General features: G+C 41.6%; 1 protein-coding gene and 1 long non-coding RNA gene across 5 annotated transcripts in view; one reads left to right on the forward strand and one right to left on the reverse strand.

The window, feature by feature from the left end:
- Nucleotides 1–12818, reverse strand: part of LOC127644544 (uncharacterized) — a 75797-nt gene extending 62979 nt beyond the window's left edge. The window contains exon 1 of the long non-coding RNA XR_007970673.1: nucleotides 11953–12818. This is a non-coding gene — a long non-coding RNA (uncharacterized LOC127644544). The remainder of the gene's footprint in view (nucleotides 1–11952) is intronic.
- LOC127644516 (microtubule cross-linking factor 1-like) overlaps nucleotides 1–16077 on the forward strand; it is a 76247-nt gene extending 60170 nt beyond the window's left edge. For 3 of the 4 annotated variants that reach the window (XM_052127706.1, XM_052127709.1, XM_052127707.1), the window contains exons 11-14: nucleotides 1454–1780; nucleotides 2464–2540; nucleotides 6992–8555; nucleotides 12862–16077. In XM_052127706.1, coding sequence (XP_051983666.1) covers nucleotides 1454–1780; nucleotides 2464–2540; nucleotides 6992–8555; nucleotides 12862–13089 — 2196 coding nt within the window. In that variant the 3' untranslated portion in view covers nucleotides 13090–16077. Of the gene's footprint in view, nucleotides 1–1453; nucleotides 1781–2463; nucleotides 2541–6991; nucleotides 8556–9127; nucleotides 9179–12861 lie in introns of all 4 variants that reach the window. The other variant, XM_052127710.1, reaches the window with a different exon arrangement.
- The last annotated feature ends 1083 nt before the right edge of the window (nucleotides 16078–17160 follow it).

Consider the following 17160-nt stretch of genomic DNA (forward strand, 5'->3'; position numbering starts at 1 on the left):
CTGTGTCGGCTGCACGTAGCCCTCCCCAAGGCCCCTAAAGAGGTGTCACATACAGACATTAGGTTCCCCGCAGCCGCGGCCTATTCTCTCACTATGTCTCTCACATAGGACGTGAAGCGGCTAGGGCTATCTCAACACTATGAAATGCATCCCGGTCCTATTCTTTCAGGGGGAAAAGACCCTGCAGAGGCCACATCCTGCCCAGCCTAGAGGGAGGTAACATGTGGCAAATACACCTATAGGGTTGTGAAGCTGTACGTGGGAAATGGCGCGGTGGTAGGTCCAACCTAATGAGGGGGGACTCTACAAGCACGGCGACCGGGACAGCGGGGCTGCCCACGGGTCCGTTCACAGCACACAGCAACGAGAAGGCTGGGTCTGCCTCCTGCCGGGGCAGCTTGCTTGCAGGCTCACGACTTGGTCCCTGAAGGGGGTCATAGGAACCTTTGCCGAAAACAACGTCGAGTGAGTGACAGAAGGGGAACTAATGTTAACATTTACAACTTTTTGTTAAAAATGTATTGGTATAGGTTCAAATTATGGTAAATGGTCTGCACTTATATTGCTCCTTATTTACCTTAGCGGTATTCAAAGCGCTTTACACTGCATCTCATTCACCCATTCACACACACACACACACACACACACCAATGAAGGCAGAGCTGCCATGCAAGGTGCTAGCCTGCCATTGGGAGCAACTTGGGGTTCAGTGTCTTGCCCAAGGACACTTCGGCATGTGGAGTCATGTGGGCCAGGACTCGATCCGCCAACCCTGCGATTAGTGGCCGACCCGCTCTACCGCCTGAGCCACAGCCGCCCCATAAATAACATAAATTAATGTTAACCAAGATTAATAAAGGCTACAGTAGTATTGTTCATGGGGAGGAGGGCCTTGCTGCCGGCCGCCTGGAACGGTGGAGACACTGCCGGGGCCGGAGGGGCTCCCTACCAGCCTACAGGACGCAGAGGGGTGTTCCATCCGCCAGGGGTAGGAGGACTTGCTCCGGTCCACCTGGGAAGGAGCGGCTGTCGTCCACCAGATGGTGGAGGAGTGGTCAAGGACCAGGCGACGACGTGTCTGGGAACTGGCGAGCAAGTTTTTTCTCTCTCTCTCCTCTCTCTCTCACTGTCTCTCTGCCTTCCCCTTTCCCTCTCCTCTTTTTTTGTTTTGGTTTTTCCCTCCCCTTGTCCCCCTCCCCAGTCTAGAGAGGTGGGGAAAAGAAAAATGGGGTGGGGCTTCGTTCTCCCTACACTCTCAAACTACTGATATATTTGGACATATCTTGATATTTTGCAATATGCTTTAAATATATTGTTTCTATACTTATAATAACTTGATAATCGATGAATCATTATTAATCTGATAAATTAATTTTTAACCGCATCTGCTTAAACAAATATTTGTGTTTGTTTTGTGAATCTGTTAACGCTTCTCTGCTCTCCTCCATCCCAGATGCAGAAAGATCTTCCGCACCATCATTCTGAAGGTGGTTTTCAGTCTGAAGGAGGTGCAGCGGGTAACTTCTCCCCTCAGGAGAGCCCTTGTAAGGCTTCAAGATCTCCACGCTCCCCCTGCGCTGCCACACACACACGCTCACATTCCGACTCTGAGGTCACACTGGAGCAGAAGGGAGTGGCGGGGAGACCCAGACCCTGTGAGGGGCCCCGTCCCCCAGAGAGCCTGTTCCTGGATGCCCTGTCACTGGACTCTCTTAGAGAGATGGAGATGTCCCCTCCATCACGACTGGAGAGTGAGAAGCGGTTCCCCTGCATGAAGGAAGTAAGAGCCAGAGTATAATATGATGAGGCATCATACACATATCAAACATTGTTCATCAATTGATTTTTTTCCCTCAAGTCCACTTATAATGCTAGTCAAGGTTTCTCGCACCAATTACAATCGTAATTTAGTTTTTCATGACCATTTTTGACCCTCTCTCTGGCCTAGAACTGCTATGCCTTTAAAGGGATAGTTCACCCAAAAATGAAAATTCTCTCATCATTTGCCATCCCAAATTTGTATGACTTTCTTAATTCTGCAGAACACAAATAAAGATTTTTAGAAGAATGTTTCAGCTCTGTAGGTCCGTACAATTCAAGTGAATTGTGACCAGAACTTTGAGGCTCCAAAACGCACATAAAGTCACCATAAAAGCAATCCATATGACTCCAGTGGTTTAATCCATGTCTTCTGAAGAGATATGATAGGTGTGGGTGAGAAACAGATCAATATTTAAGTTTGTTTTACAAAAAATTCTCCTCCCTGTCCAGTTGGTGGCGATTTGCACGAAGAATATGAATTGCCAAAAACAAAAAAAGAATGTAAAAATGTGAAAGTGAAGATTTATAGTAAAAAATCATATGAATAAAATTCCAATATACCATTAAAAGTTGTTTATTAAAGTGTTTCAGTATTTCATAAAGCAGCTGTGTGCTAATGTTGTAACTGTGTGTTTGTTTCAGGCGCTTAATGAGATTTCTGAGAGTGCAGATTCAACTGTTTATCCTGAGGAGGAGAAAAGCAGCGGCAGCTTACTCAGGTACTGTATGTGTTTGTGGGCATATTGAAAGGCTTGTCCTCTTTTAAATTGGCAAAAGTCCAAATAGGTCTTTAGTTTACATCACAGAGCGACAAAACCTTGATTTTCTACTTGCTATTGTTGTTTGGAGCCAGGTGATGCTTATAATTTGGGGGAAGTGACATTCTCATTCTAGAAAGCATTTTATAGGATAAGTCACACAGTTTTTATATGACCATGAGCAGGTGTGTGTGTGTGTGTGTGTGTGTGTGTGTGTGTGTGTGTGTGTGTGTGTGAGCGTGTATTTATCACTTTGTGGGGACCAAATGTCCCCATAAGGATAGTAAAACCTGACATTTTTGACCTTGTGGGGACATTTGTCGGTCCCCATGAGGAAAACAGTTTATAAATCATACTAAATTATGTTTTTTGAAAATGTAAAAATGCAGAAAGTTTCCTGTGAGGGTTAGGTTTAGGGGTAGGGTTAGGTTTAGGGGATAGAATATAAAGTTTGTACAGTATAAAAACCATTATATCTATGGAAAGTCCCCAAAACATGGAAACCAAACATGTGTGTGTGTGTGTGTGTGTGTGTGTGTGCGTGTGCGTGTTGCGTGCGTGTGAAAAAGATTTTTTGTGAGGGTTAGGTTTAGGGGTAGAGTTAGGGGATGGAGTGGTGATGGTGTAGTGGGCTAAAGCACATAACTGGTAATCAGAAGTTTGCAGGTTCGATCCCCACAGCCACCACCATTGTGTCCTTGAGCAAGGCACTTAACTCCAGGTTGCTCCGGGGGGATTGTCCCTGTAATAAGTGCACTGTAAGTCGCTTTGGATAAAAGCACCTGCCAAATGCATAAATGTAAAGGGATAGAATCTATAGTTCGTACAGTATGTCTATGGAGAGTCCTCATAAGTATAGCTGCACCAACGCGCGCGCGCGCACGTGTGTGTGTGTATGAGTGTGAGTGTGTATTTATCACTTTGTGGCGACCAAATATCCCCATTAAGATGGTAAAACCCAACATTTTTGACGTTGTGGGGACAATTTGGCGGCCCCCATGAGGAAAACAGCTTATAAATCATACTAAATTATGTTTTTTTTAAATGTAAAAATGCAGAAAGTTTTCTGTGAGGGTTAGGTTTAGGGTTAGGGGATAGAATATAAAGTTTGTACAGTATAAAAAAACATTTTGTTTATGGAAAGTCCCCATAAAACATGGAAACCCATTAAGTGTGAGTACGTGTGTTTGTGTGTGTGAGTGAGTGAGTGAGTGAGTGTGTGTGTGTGTATGTGCGTGCGTGCATGTGTGTGTGTGTGTGTGTGTGTGTGTGTGTGTGTGTGTGTGTACGAGCCAGGTTTTGCCTACATTAGAGGTTTTGCCTACGTTAGGATACTAAAACCTGAAATCACCTACAGTACATTGTGTAGAGCAGCCAATGATCCCCATGGGGAAAAACGTTTAAACATATTAAAATGTCCAAATAAAAATGTTAAAATGCAAAAAGCTATCTGAGGATTAGATGTACAGGTATGGAATAAAAAAGTATAAACACATTAGAAGCCAAAGAAAAGTCCCCACTATGATAGAAAACAACTACGTGCATTAAAGTGTCTCTTTGTGTATGTGAGGCTTTCAGTCGCTGACTTTGTTATCTTGAGTTAAATCCTGTGAGTCCTGGTTATTGATCCACAGTCCATTTATCATTGTCCATTTCAACGATCTCCTCAAAACTGTTTCAGTAGCTAAATATAACCTTCAGAGTCTTCTCTTGACTACACCACCCTGATCCTGTACGGATGAATCGATCTTCTGTGCCCTTGTTTCAGTGTAGGTTACTGACTATCTTTAGACCTGCTGTTGTTGCTGAGCAGCCTCTCAGGAGAACCAACTATGCAAAATGTTTCTTCACATCTTAATGATCATTTGTGTGTCCTTATTGAAAATTATCCTTATAATGTTGTTGTTTTAAAGCTTTATGGCTGAAACATTAGCCAACTGTTCCAAACCTAGTGACCTGCCAACCTGGGCAGCATTTTTTATGGCATCATAGCAAAGTCTTTCTAGCAAGTCAGTCCTTTGGCGGCCATCTTTGGAATACTCCCGGGAGGCTATTTCCAGTCATGACAGAGCAGCTCCTATCTACTTGAATGGGGGAACACTGACTCAGAAACTTTTTGCCAAGCTTATTTTTAAACAACATTTCAAATCAGCAGTCAAATCAAACAACACTGGTATCTTAAATTGTGCTTCTTTACCTCAGATTACGCTGAAAACCGCAATTTTACCGGTTGTTTTGCTAATGCGCATGCCAATTCTCGAGTTGATTGACAGGCAATGTCTGTATCTAAAAGGTGATTGGCTGTTTTACCTGTAAGGCGGGACTTCCTTTCTACACCCGTTGACCGTTGGGCGCAAACTCCTTCCAATTTCTCCCATTAATTTTAATAGAAGTGGCCCATCTCTGCTAAATTGTCCCTGATCATTGGCACACTATTGGGGCTTTTCCACTGCACGGTACAACTCAACTCAGAGCAACTCGACTCTGCTCACTTTTTTTGGGGTTTTCCACTGTGGATAGTACCTGGTACCTTATACTTTTTTTTAGAACCACCTCGGTCGAGGTTCCAAGCGAGCCGAGGTGATACTAAACGTGACGTCAAAATCCTGCAGATCACTTATTGGTCAGAGAGAATCGTCACTACCAGCGTCACTGGATTTCCGACATGCGACATCAACCCGCTAGATTTAAAGTTAGCGACAGCGATAGCAGTATCATTTGTTCACCCAACTTTCAAATTGTGAAAAAAGAAACTGCTGTGCGCAAAACCACGCCGCGGTCAATAAACGAGGTGCAGATGGTCCACTCGTTAGCGATGAGCGAAAAAATAAAAGTATAACAGGAAGGGTCTCAGCTGTTGGCCGCACACGGCTACCACCGGACCAACCAACAGTGTATGGAAGAGTTAAAAAAAAACTTAAAATTGACTACAGAACCATCAATGAAAAGTGGGAGTGGTTCGACCAAATGGACGTTATCTAATCCACCGAGCAATGGGAGGGAGAATGCACAGGACTGACGTTGATCCACAATGGAGGATGGTACGTTTTGTTACGTTAACTCTATACTCTGCTTAAAAGCTTCACTTTATTTAGTTGACCAGCTACTGGAAAGCTTCTAAAACAACCAGGCCAATTTAACTGTTACACTTGTGCAAAATCCCCATGCAACAACTGCTTTATGCAGCACAATGAGCTAGTAGCTAACAGCTAGCAGTTTTGTTATTGTTTTGGTCAGTTTGTGTCATGTTTAAGATGATGTCACGGCAGTAGAGGCGGCGCAACTATGACAATCAGCCTATAATCCCACTCACGTTGAGGTGGCACTAAACAGCAGTGGAAATGCAAGCTCAGAAAAGTAAAGTGAGTCGAGTTGAGGCGAGTTGAACCGTAACGTGCAGTGGAAAAGTCCCATAAGTTCCAAGTGGAGACAAAATGTCCTCTAAAATGCCTTACCGAACACATTCGGTATTCTTGCATTATTGTGGCAGTAAGAAACCTCAGTACTCAAGGGGGCGATAGAGTTACTTTCAAAAGTGTGCTGTTAAACTGGATGTGTTATTATTTAGGTAATATGTATTGACTATAATTGACTTGTTCTGCAATATTCTCATCAAATTGTTGCCTCATCATGACATTTACATTTACATTTATGCATTTGGCAGATGCTTTTATCCAAAGCGACTTACAGAGCACTTATTACAGGGACAATCCCCCCGGAGCAACCTGGAGTTAAGTGCCTTGCTCAAGGTCACAATGGTGGTGGCTGTGGGGATCGAACCAGCAACCTTCTGATCACCAGTTTTGTATGCCACCACCACTCCACTATGACAGTAGTTGGCTTGAAAGAAAAAACTAATTGTAGAATCCGACTGTTCAAATGAATGTCTCTGCGGCAATGTTGAGAATGTAATGCGTATTTGCGTTGTGTTATAAAATGCGGTCTGACGCATGTTGGAACGTAACAATGTACAAAATCAAGCTTGGGTAGCTGGAATCATCTGTGTTCATGTACATGCAAAGAAAATGTTTCGGCCTTTAAGCAGCATCACACGTATCCTTCAGAGTGAATGCAATCCCATACGTATTGCTACAGTGGAAAAAAAAAACATTTCAATGTCAATATAAATGTCGATTTTTAATTCAATACTGAAAAAAAATCAAGCGTGAACTTACTCATTCTAATTAAAAATTAGCAATTTTACCTAATGTTTGTGCATCCTATGTGTGTTAGCTTAGCAACATGCAAGAATCAACTGTGAGTTTTGAGCACGCCAGGAAAATAGGAGTTTCCATGCCAGTTAGGATGCTGCACAGAATGTCATTTTGCTAGGTTTTAAAACAGAGCTTTTATGCTCAGTAGCATTAATATTGTGATTATACATAACTTTACACATTTTTTTGCCTTCATAGGGCAAAGTCAGTTTGCTCCATGAGTGACTTCCAGCGTTTGATGGACAGCTCCCCTTTCCTACCAGACAAGAGCCAGGCTGGAGCGAGTGGGCAGGATGATATGACTCCTCCCCTTTCTCCAGATGACCTCAAGTACATTGAGGAGTTCAATAGTAAGGGTTGGGATCAAACCACCTGCTCCCTGTCCGCTTGTCCCATTCCTGGCCCAGTAATCCCTCCTCCAGTGATGGAGGCTTGGGCGGACAGGGTTGAGTCCACTTCAGAAGCATTCCAGTCAGCCTCCTGGTACATGACCACCAGTGCTACCATGACCACAAACACTATGAGTATCCCTGAGTACTCCCAAAAGCTCCCACTAAGGGCCACCCAAGGGGCCGAGCAGTTTGGAGTCCATGTTTTACGCAGTCCTGCTCGAGGGGAGCGGTCCACTTCAGGCCCTCCTGAGCAGGAGTACATGTTCTCCAAAGTGACCAAAGTAAAAGCAGGGGACTTGGTAGGAGGTGCAGAGGAGGTGTTTGGAGGGAGGTGGCCATGTGAGTTGAGGACTAATTTGGAAGCAGGAATTCGGCCTGGAGAACGGCCATCACTTTGTGCTGATGTAGGGTATACCTCGTCGCTAGAACTGGAGCTGTCCCACAACCTGAGCGACGACATGAAGGAAAAGGCGTTTTCTGCCCGGAACACCATGCGATCATCTTCAGCTTCTGGATCCAGTCCTCCAGAAAGGCAACTACACGATATGGCATGCCAGACGAATGGTCTAACCACACGGGGGACGCAGACGACCCTGACTAACAGCATTGGACTGCAAACCGAGGGTCTTCGCACTCTTACCAGCAGCCCACACCGATGTATAACACCCAAAGGTGGCTCCACCCCCATCTCGTCCCCATCCCGCAGTCTAAGAAAGATGCAGTACTCTCCAGTCGTGCAGGCCAAGTTTGAACGGCCCTGCTGTTCGCCAAAATATGGCTCACCCAAGCTCCAGCGGAAACCCTCTACCAATACCGCCAAGACTGAGCCACCCGGTGGCCAAGCCCGTACTCCTACCCCAAATACCGCCACCCAGCAGCAAAAATGCAACAGTGAATCTGCCTGGGCACGTTCCACAACAACCAGAGATAGCCCAGTCCACACCACCATCAACGATGGCCTTTCCAGCCTGTTCAACATAATTGACCACACACCCATCGCTTATGATCCCATGCAGAAGTTCAACAAGTCCCCTAGTCGCTCGCGTCCCATCGAAGCATGTTCTCAGGGACCCACAGATTCCATATCACCCAGTATTTGTGCCGAAAAGGGGCCTCTGAGGAACTCTCGGGGCCGGTCCCCAAGCCCAGTGCAGTTGATTGTGGAAGCCCAGGGCGAAAAGACCCCAGAGGGGTTTAGTATCAGACACGATCTGTCTGCGCCTCCGGGCTACACATTAGCGGAAAACACAGCACGGATTTTGAATAAGAAACTTTTGGAGCAGAGCTTCAGAGAGGAGAGGAGGCTTTTGGCTTCAAACACAGCTACTCAGAACAGAACTGGAGAATCGGAGAAGCCTGGATGTCTTGAGGTAAATGAGTGTTCTCGTTTCATTCTACCAAGAGGATAATTTTATTACTCAATGGGTAATTTTTCATAGCTTAGGTGACTTTAAGTGTTCTAAGTTATGTTTCATTAAAGTATCAATGTTATCCCAGATGTTTGTAATTGAAATCCTTTGGAGATATGAAAATAGACAAGTTCAATTTTGGCTTTCAATTAACAAAAAAATAATGCTAGTAGTTGACCTGCTTTGATCCAAAATGTTGCTTAAATGCTGCTTGAGTGTTTATATATTTGAGCTGTATGCCTTTTTGCGTCCTGCTTTATTGCAAAGCTAACAGCAGCTTAATCTTGTTTGATATTCGCTGCTTATTCTGTCTTTGCGGTGGATCCAGCTTATGGAATGTTCTAATGCAACGCAATAAGGCTAACATGTCCGTCAACGATCTCTCTCTCCCGCACGATCCTCTGCTGTCGACCTTTATCAACCCCCCTGGATGTCGCCTCATCAGTTCCCCCATGTTGCACTCATTTTGAGTCTGATTTGGTTGTGTTTTTCTAATAAGTGTGTTTACTCCTGTTTTTTTGGATTGTCTCCAGAACCATACTGTCTTACTAAGTGCACCCTGGGGACTGTAATGCAGCTGTGTTGTAAGTTCCACCGCTCTTGACCTTTGACCTTACGGTGACCTCACTTGTGTCCGTCTCTGGGATTTTAATGGATTCCTTTCACCGCATGCCTCACAGTTTATAGACACTGTATCACCACTAGGTATTATGGGAAATAGTTTACGTGGTAACACTTTTTTGTTCTCATGTAGGTGTGGGCATGCTCATTGTCTGATATGAATGAATCATCATCAATAATCAATCATCCAAAAAGCCATCAGAGCATAAGCTATATTTTGAAAAGGAAATATTTTGTCTAGGGCTGTCAATTGATTAGTGGTGGTGGTGGTGTAGTGTGCTAAAGCACATAAATGGTAATCAGAAGGTTGCTGGTCCGATCCCCACATCCACCACCATCGTGTCCTTGAGCAAGGCACTTAACTCCAGGTTGCTTCGGGGAGATTGTCCCTGTAATAAGTGCACTGTAATGGAGGCTTTTGGTGCATCTCACTTTGGTTGTTGCATCATAAACGCAGCGGTTTTATGTCGCTGTGTCAAGTTAAACATAGTTTGAAACTTAGAAAAACATGTCTTGTGATACTTGTGTTCAGAATGGCGCTCCATACCTCTGTTTGAATGCAAGAACGCGCTCTCATCTTGTGCTGAAGCAAGCCTGAGTGTGGTTTATTCTCTGCACAGCTGCACGTTGCCAATACAGCTGGAGTTTTGCTTACTGCCCCCTGCTGAAAGCAGGTGGTACTTAAATCTTGAATTGTTCAGATGATAGGATTATTCCATAGTACGGTCCACGGACATGATTACTTGCATACATTTTTTAACACATTATTCTTTATATAATTAATCGCACTAAATTAACACAGTACATTGACAGCCCTAGTTTTGACATTTTGCTATCAAATACATGGATACTTATGATCAGGTGTGGACTGGGAAGAGAAATTGGCCCGGGATTTTACATAGCAACTGTCCCAAAAGTTGTTGTGTTGGGGGGTATTTGTTCGCTGTCCTTTTCTGAATATCGCAACGCCGTTGTGTGGTCCGTTCTGCATAATGCAGCAGCTCATTTTAGCTTATCGCAGCCCATTCGGTCCGTTTCACTCACCCTTCCGATGGCCAGTCCGCCCCTGATCGGCCCCACCGTCCGCCCACCGGGAAACTGCCCGGTATATCAGATTACCAGTCCATCCCTGCTTATGATTAAGTGTCACTTAAGTATCTAAATAGTAAATAAATGGACATTAGTGCCTCAGGTCACTTTAAAGCAAGCTCACTGGCTGTTTGGATGGAATGACCATTTTAAATATTCATATATATAAAATCACCTTTTTATTTTTCATAGGTCTTTTGGCTGCTCTGTGTTTGTGTTTTTGTAATTTGATTATTTTTGTCCATTTCAGATGGTCTTTTACAGTGTTTTCATGCCTTAATAATCTTGCCAACCCTACCGATGAAGACCACACCGTCACATTTTGTGCTCTTTCTTGATTTCCTGTCCTTTCTGCCATGCTTGCTGTCTGGTGCAAGGATTTTGCTTTGCTTCTAGACATTTTGACTACATTTGCTGGTGTCTGTGTTGGCTTTGCTTCAGCGTTTAACAACCGCTGCTAACGCTGGGTAATATCTAACTGTGAAATGTGTCGTAATGCCATTGTTTTTTGTTTTTACATTTAACAACATGTACTGTTGTGTTTGATGTTAGTTATGATGTCAATGGCCTGTATCTTTTTATGCCTCTGAACTCTGAACGCAGGACTCACTTAAATCCCTGTGGTTGTATAATTCAAAAGAAAATATCCAACCGTAATCTGACTTTCACTAAAATCACATAAAAATGTTATGTCGCTCAAGAGATTTTCCCCAAAAAATTTCGACTAAATCAAGCTGAATTTGCAGACTTCCTAGAAGTCTGCTAATTTTTACTATATGCCAAACGACATGAATTAAGTGGATTTTTCTGCTAATTATCTATTTTGCAAATGCACATTTAACTGTAAAAACACTAATGCTTTGAAGAAAATAAATGCATTGATGTTTCATGTCATTTTAACCTAAGAGAGAATCCCAAACACCTTTAAGAGAGAATTAAATCTCAGCCAAGACAGCTGAATCCTTCAATTAAAAAAAAAAAGTTAGATTTTTCAAATGTTACTACTTACATACTTACTATACAAGTTAAGCTCAATCAACAGCATTTTGGCGTAATGTTGATTACCACAAAAAAAACAAATTATTGCAAACCGTGGTTATGCGCTTACAATGGAAGTGAATAGGCTCACTCCATAAACACACACACTGTTTCAAAAGTATAGCCACAAAACGTAAATATTAGAATATTTATTTTTAAAATTACCATGTTGCCATGATGACATAATGCCTTAGATAAACGAGAGATGAGTCCAAATTTTTGTGGTAATCAACAGTATGCCACAAATGCTGTCTCATTAAATCGTGTTCACAAAAATGTGCTTATACTTGAAGTCCAAGGCACTGCACCGAAATAACCATTAAAAATAGTGTTTCATTAAAATGATAGCCACAAACCCTAACGTGTTACCATGAGACTAGTGTGATAAAATAACTTACTGACTTTGTCTTTTTAAAGTTATATCTAATCTTTCAACTCCTGTCATGACCATGTCAAGTCAGTAAACACTGTAACTTTTAGGACACCAGAAAGGGACCATTTACATAAAGAAACATCCATCCACGGGGATTACGCATCAGTAAAAGAGTGATTTGAACTGCTTCACCGCTTAAATAACACTCTTCTGCCTTTGAATGCCTTTGAAGTGAACCTCACTCCCATCCGGGTCACGGCACCATTGTAACCGGTCCTGGTCGCCCCGCTCCGAAAGGGACTCGAACCGATGTCTCCGGCGTGGTAGGTGGGTGCGCTAACAAGGAGGCTAAAGGCTACAGGCTCTAGCGTCAGTCGCTAGTGCACCTCTTGAGGTCAGGAGAATGAGGTTTACAGCTATCTACCAGCAGCTCCTGTTACACTCACCCCCCTAAACCTCACTCCCATCCGGGTCACGGCACCATTGTAACCGGTCCTGGTCACCCCACTCCGAACGGGACTCGAACCGAAGTCTCCGGCATGGGAGACTAAACCGAACTAAACCCTTACCTGAACCTTAAACCTAAGCATAACCGATAGTGTCAGAATAAGCAAACGTAAGATTTAAAATCCAGTTGTTGATGCAACCACGTCATTTTGTGGTGCTTCTACGACAATTTCGGCTCACCTTTGCATCGCTAGTGCAACGCTCTATCAGTCGAGCTACCGCGCAATATGACCACACTTGAACAAGCTTGTAAATGTAGTTATGTAATGCAAATTTTAAAGCAAATCACGCGCTATAGCAAAAGTGTGTAGATATCAGAAGAAAACTGTTTATGAATGCAAAATCTGCCGTTTTACTCATGATTTGTTTTAAAGGGAATAAAAGCCGTTGTTTTAGTGCCTCTAGTGTTCATTTCACCAGGAAACTGCCGCGATTCGTGCAGCAAAACCGTTGTTCTTTGAGACCAGGTTGGATAAATGCGTTTTCTGTGGTATTTATAATGCCAATAGAGCTTAACTTGTATTGAACCTAGGTAATGAGTACAGTGTATCTCTCTATAGGACTCTTTTGGAATTACTGAGGGACCAAGTGTCTGCATTCACCGTTTGAAAGCTTATGTTTTTTTTTTCCCTAATGTAGGACTTGCCACGTTCCCCAGTGGCTCCACCTCTGGAATCCTGCTTCCCGCGTCCGGTTCGCCCTGCAAACCGCCGGCCACCTTCTCGTTGGGCCGCCCATTCCCCATCATCCTCACCCAACTGCAGCGATCGCACAGAGCGGTTCCGCTTTCCCTCGCCCGTCAGACCAATTCGGGCCATCCCAGAGACAGAAGAGCCCGGTCTGGAGGTTCCTCTACACCCGGTCTGAGACAGCCTAGACTACATCCTTCTACTTTCATATTGCATTTTCTTCAGTTTGTCCTTTCCTTTAACTTTGAACTGTCTCTCTATTTTCTGGGATGCTGTGTTGTAGTTTCTAAAGCTCAGGGCTGGTAACTGGGAGGTTTTTCTAGTTCAGTCTAGGCACTTAATCCCAGTTTGCGCCAGGGATTTTGTTCTTATAAAGGGTTATGTTTCGAATGGAATACTAGCTAATTTACTTCACTATTTTCTTAATCAGTATATTTGTCTTGTTTACCAGTAAAAGCATCTAAACATCTTTAAAACAACAAAAAATCTATTTGAAAATGTGGTAAGAAAAATCAACTTAATTCGAAATATATTCTCGGAAAAAAATCATGTGATTTTTTTTTACGAATAGTAGTAACAGTGTTCGATATATAAGGATAAACGTTTTAAAAAGTAGTTGGCTACATTGTTGTCACATGACCTCACTACGTTGCATGTGATTCAGCGAGTCGTCCAGTTATCTTGGAAATAAATATGCTTATTTTGCCTTTTATAATGCTTCGTTTATCACCCTAGAAATGGAAGGTACATTTTAGCACATTGCCTCTTTTTTAATTCGGCAAATCAGCCAAATCAGAGTGTCAATTTTTAAAAGTGCATTGCGAATTTTTTACCACAAGAACGCGTTCGTTCCGAACAGCCCCTTATACTGCACACTGTTAAAATATTATGAGTAAACCGGTTCTGTTGCAGGAAAACAATCCTTAAGTCCTGCTCTGTTGCGATAAATCGTTTGCGATTAAAGATTGTATTTTATTCTTTCACTCTCCTTTACCATCTCCTGTTCCAGCCTGACCACACATACACACACCGTCAGAGTAACGGAACCTTCTAGAAACTTTCTAAGAACTCTTGAACTGCCCTGCCACTAGGGGGCAGAGTCCTTTGAGCACCACCAGCTGAACTAATGTTTAAAACAGTTCTAGAATCTTTTAGGAGTATCAAGCATTTGGAAAGTACCGATGCAACATAAGATGTGCCTACATACAAGACCTGGCAACGGTCCCGTATTTGTGTGTGCGTCAATGTACACGTATGCAATACATATGACTTTATATGTGTTGGTCATAAACTGCAGACTGCTTTTCAGATGTTCTGAAAATTATAACTGGACAGTAATAATGTTTGTCTGAACAGCGTTTACAAGTTTCTCTTGATTTGGAGGTGAATATCATTTGTTAAATTATGTTTCATGCACAGCGTATGCTTTATGAACTATTTTCTTATTTTCTGCGAACTTGAAATCCCATTTTTGTTTGAACCCTTTGATGCTTGAATTTAAAAGAAAATACTCAGTTGTGTTCGTAAAGAGAATTAAACTTTAACTAATGGAGTAAAAACACAAACCAGGTCGACAGGGATGAATGATATATGATGTCAACCATACCGATGTATTTAAAAATCAAATGTAAATTTGAATGTTTAACTTAAGATGAAAGGAGAGTATATTGACACTGATTATCCTTATGCACATTTCCCAAGTCGAAAAATACTAAAGGAACATGCGTACAGGATTCCAACTTACAGGATTCGCTTTCCTTTTCTGCATATTGCTGCGCCGTGGTTTTGTGTCCCATTCTGCATGACGCGGTGGCTCATTTTAGCTTATCGCGGCCCATTCGGCCCGTTTCGCGGCCGACCTACCATCCCGCTCGGTTCTCCCGATGGCGACTCTGCCCCTTATCGGCCCCAAAGTGCGTTGGCCCACCGGGAAAACACCCGGTATGCCAGATTACCAGTGCAACCCTGATTGACAGCCTTTGTGGCATAATATTGATTACCACAAAAAACATTTTTACTTAACCCTCCTAAAAGCTCTAATCTGGTTTACAGTGACGTACTTCCAATGGAAGTCAATGGGGGCCAATCCGTAAATGTTAAAATACTCACTTTTTCAAAAATATAGCCACAAGACTAAACAATATGAGTGTTAAAATGATTTTTAGTGTGATAAAATCACTTACTAACCTTTTCTGTGTAAAGTTATAGCCGGTTTTACAACTTCGCTGCCATGACGATGTAACATCAACAAACCATAAAAGCATTAAATGACAATTTAAACAAATTTACATCTCAAATAATACTTAAATTCTAATATAAAATGTAATGTAAGTGCTTTTATAAAATTATAAGCTTCACATTTTTGCCTTTAAACCCTCCAAATATTGGCCTCATTCACTTCCATTGTAAGTGCCTCAGTGTAACCTGCAGTTTTGCTTTTTTTAAACAAAAGGAGGAACGAGTCTAACAAACTTTTTGTGGTAATCCACATTATGCCACAAATGCCTTCAATTGAGAATAACTTTAAAATAATTTCTCCTGTTTTAGGCAAGTTAAAAGTACTACACACTTATTGGGAGCTAACAGCATCACTTGAAAATAAATCAGATTACGGAAGTAAAAATTGATGTAAACAGTATCATGTTGACTTACAGTAAGTGTGCAAAAGGCCTTCTTGTTGAAGTTTTGTGGTGTGTTGGAATAAGAATATTATAACACCAGTGGGAATCCTGTATATATTCCTTTAGGATCATTTGACTAGGGTTTGGACAACAGTTGTGCAAATATCATATTTGATGTGCATGCCTTTAAACACTAGCACTTTAGTGCATGTAATCAAATATTGTTGTATTTTATGATAAAGCTCATAATGTAAGCCAACCCCACATATACGTACACGTACACACACACACACACACACACACACACACACTGCAGTTTTCTCTCGAATTATCATTTTTGTTGCCATCAAATTTGCATCGACACAATTACGAACACTTTTTAAGTCCATTATTGTACCTATAAACTCTTTGTCTTTGTATATCTGTTATAATATTTAAATGTTTCTTTTCTTTCAAGAGGAAAATGAATGTTTTAAATGATGCCACAGTCAAATGTCTAATGATAGAGTGTGTTCAATTGGTAATAAACTGAATGTGTATTTCCAAAAAACACTATGAATTATGTGATTTATTGTACAGTATATATTACATAGTGTTACAATTAGAGCATTTCCAAAGAAAATATTATATCGCCATTATAGCTTGCCCAAAAACATGGTATTATCATGGTACATTTTCAAAGAAACTTGATATTCCTAATATAGCATGTCCAAAAACATGGTATTACTATGTTGCGTGTCCAAAAACAATGTATTAACATGTTACATATCCAAAACATAGCATTACCATGGTACATACCCCTGCCCCTCCCCCAAAAACAATCTACATTCCCACGAAACCGTGACCAAAAAAATAAAAAAACATGGTATTACCAAGTTACATGTCCAAAAAACATGGTATTGCAATCGTATATTTTCAAAGAAACATGATATTTGTATTATAGCATGTCCGAACAACATGTTATTTCTATGTTACATGTCCAAAAATATGGTTTTGCAATGGTGCATTTGAAAAAAAAACATGATATTCTCATGACACCATGTCCAAAAACCATGGTATTACCATGCTACATGTCAACAACATGGTATTACAATAGTACATTTCCAAAGAAAACATGATATTACCATTATAACTTGCCCTAAAACATGGTATTATCATGATACATTTCCAAATAAAACATTATATTACTATAATGCCTTGTCCAAAGTTCATTGTATTACCATGTTACTTGTTCAACAACATGTCAATGGTACATTTAAAAAACACAGTATTTCCATGATGCCATGCCCAAAAACATGGTATTATCATGATACATTTAAACACAAAAAAATTAAATATTCTCATCATACCATGCCAAATAATATGGTATTATGATGGTACATTTTCAAAGAAACATGATATTCCTAATATAGCATGTCCAAAATCATGGTATTACTATGTTACATGTCCAAAACATAGCATTACCATGTTATGTTTTGGACAAAAATATATACATTCCCATGAATGTTATACAAAATGCTATATGTAATAAATACATGGAAGCACAGTGCAGTTCTAGCGGGAAGACTAGCAGCTGTACATCATCGCACCATTAGCCGGTTAATTCCTAGTCAATCATGTGTAAGCCG

The sequence above is a fragment of the Xyrauchen texanus genome, chromosome 6 (genome assembly GCF_025860055.1).
Source record: "Xyrauchen texanus isolate HMW12.3.18 chromosome 6, RBS_HiC_50CHRs, whole genome shotgun sequence".
Classification (NCBI taxonomy): Eukaryota; Metazoa; Chordata; class Actinopteri; order Cypriniformes; family Catostomidae; genus Xyrauchen; species Xyrauchen texanus.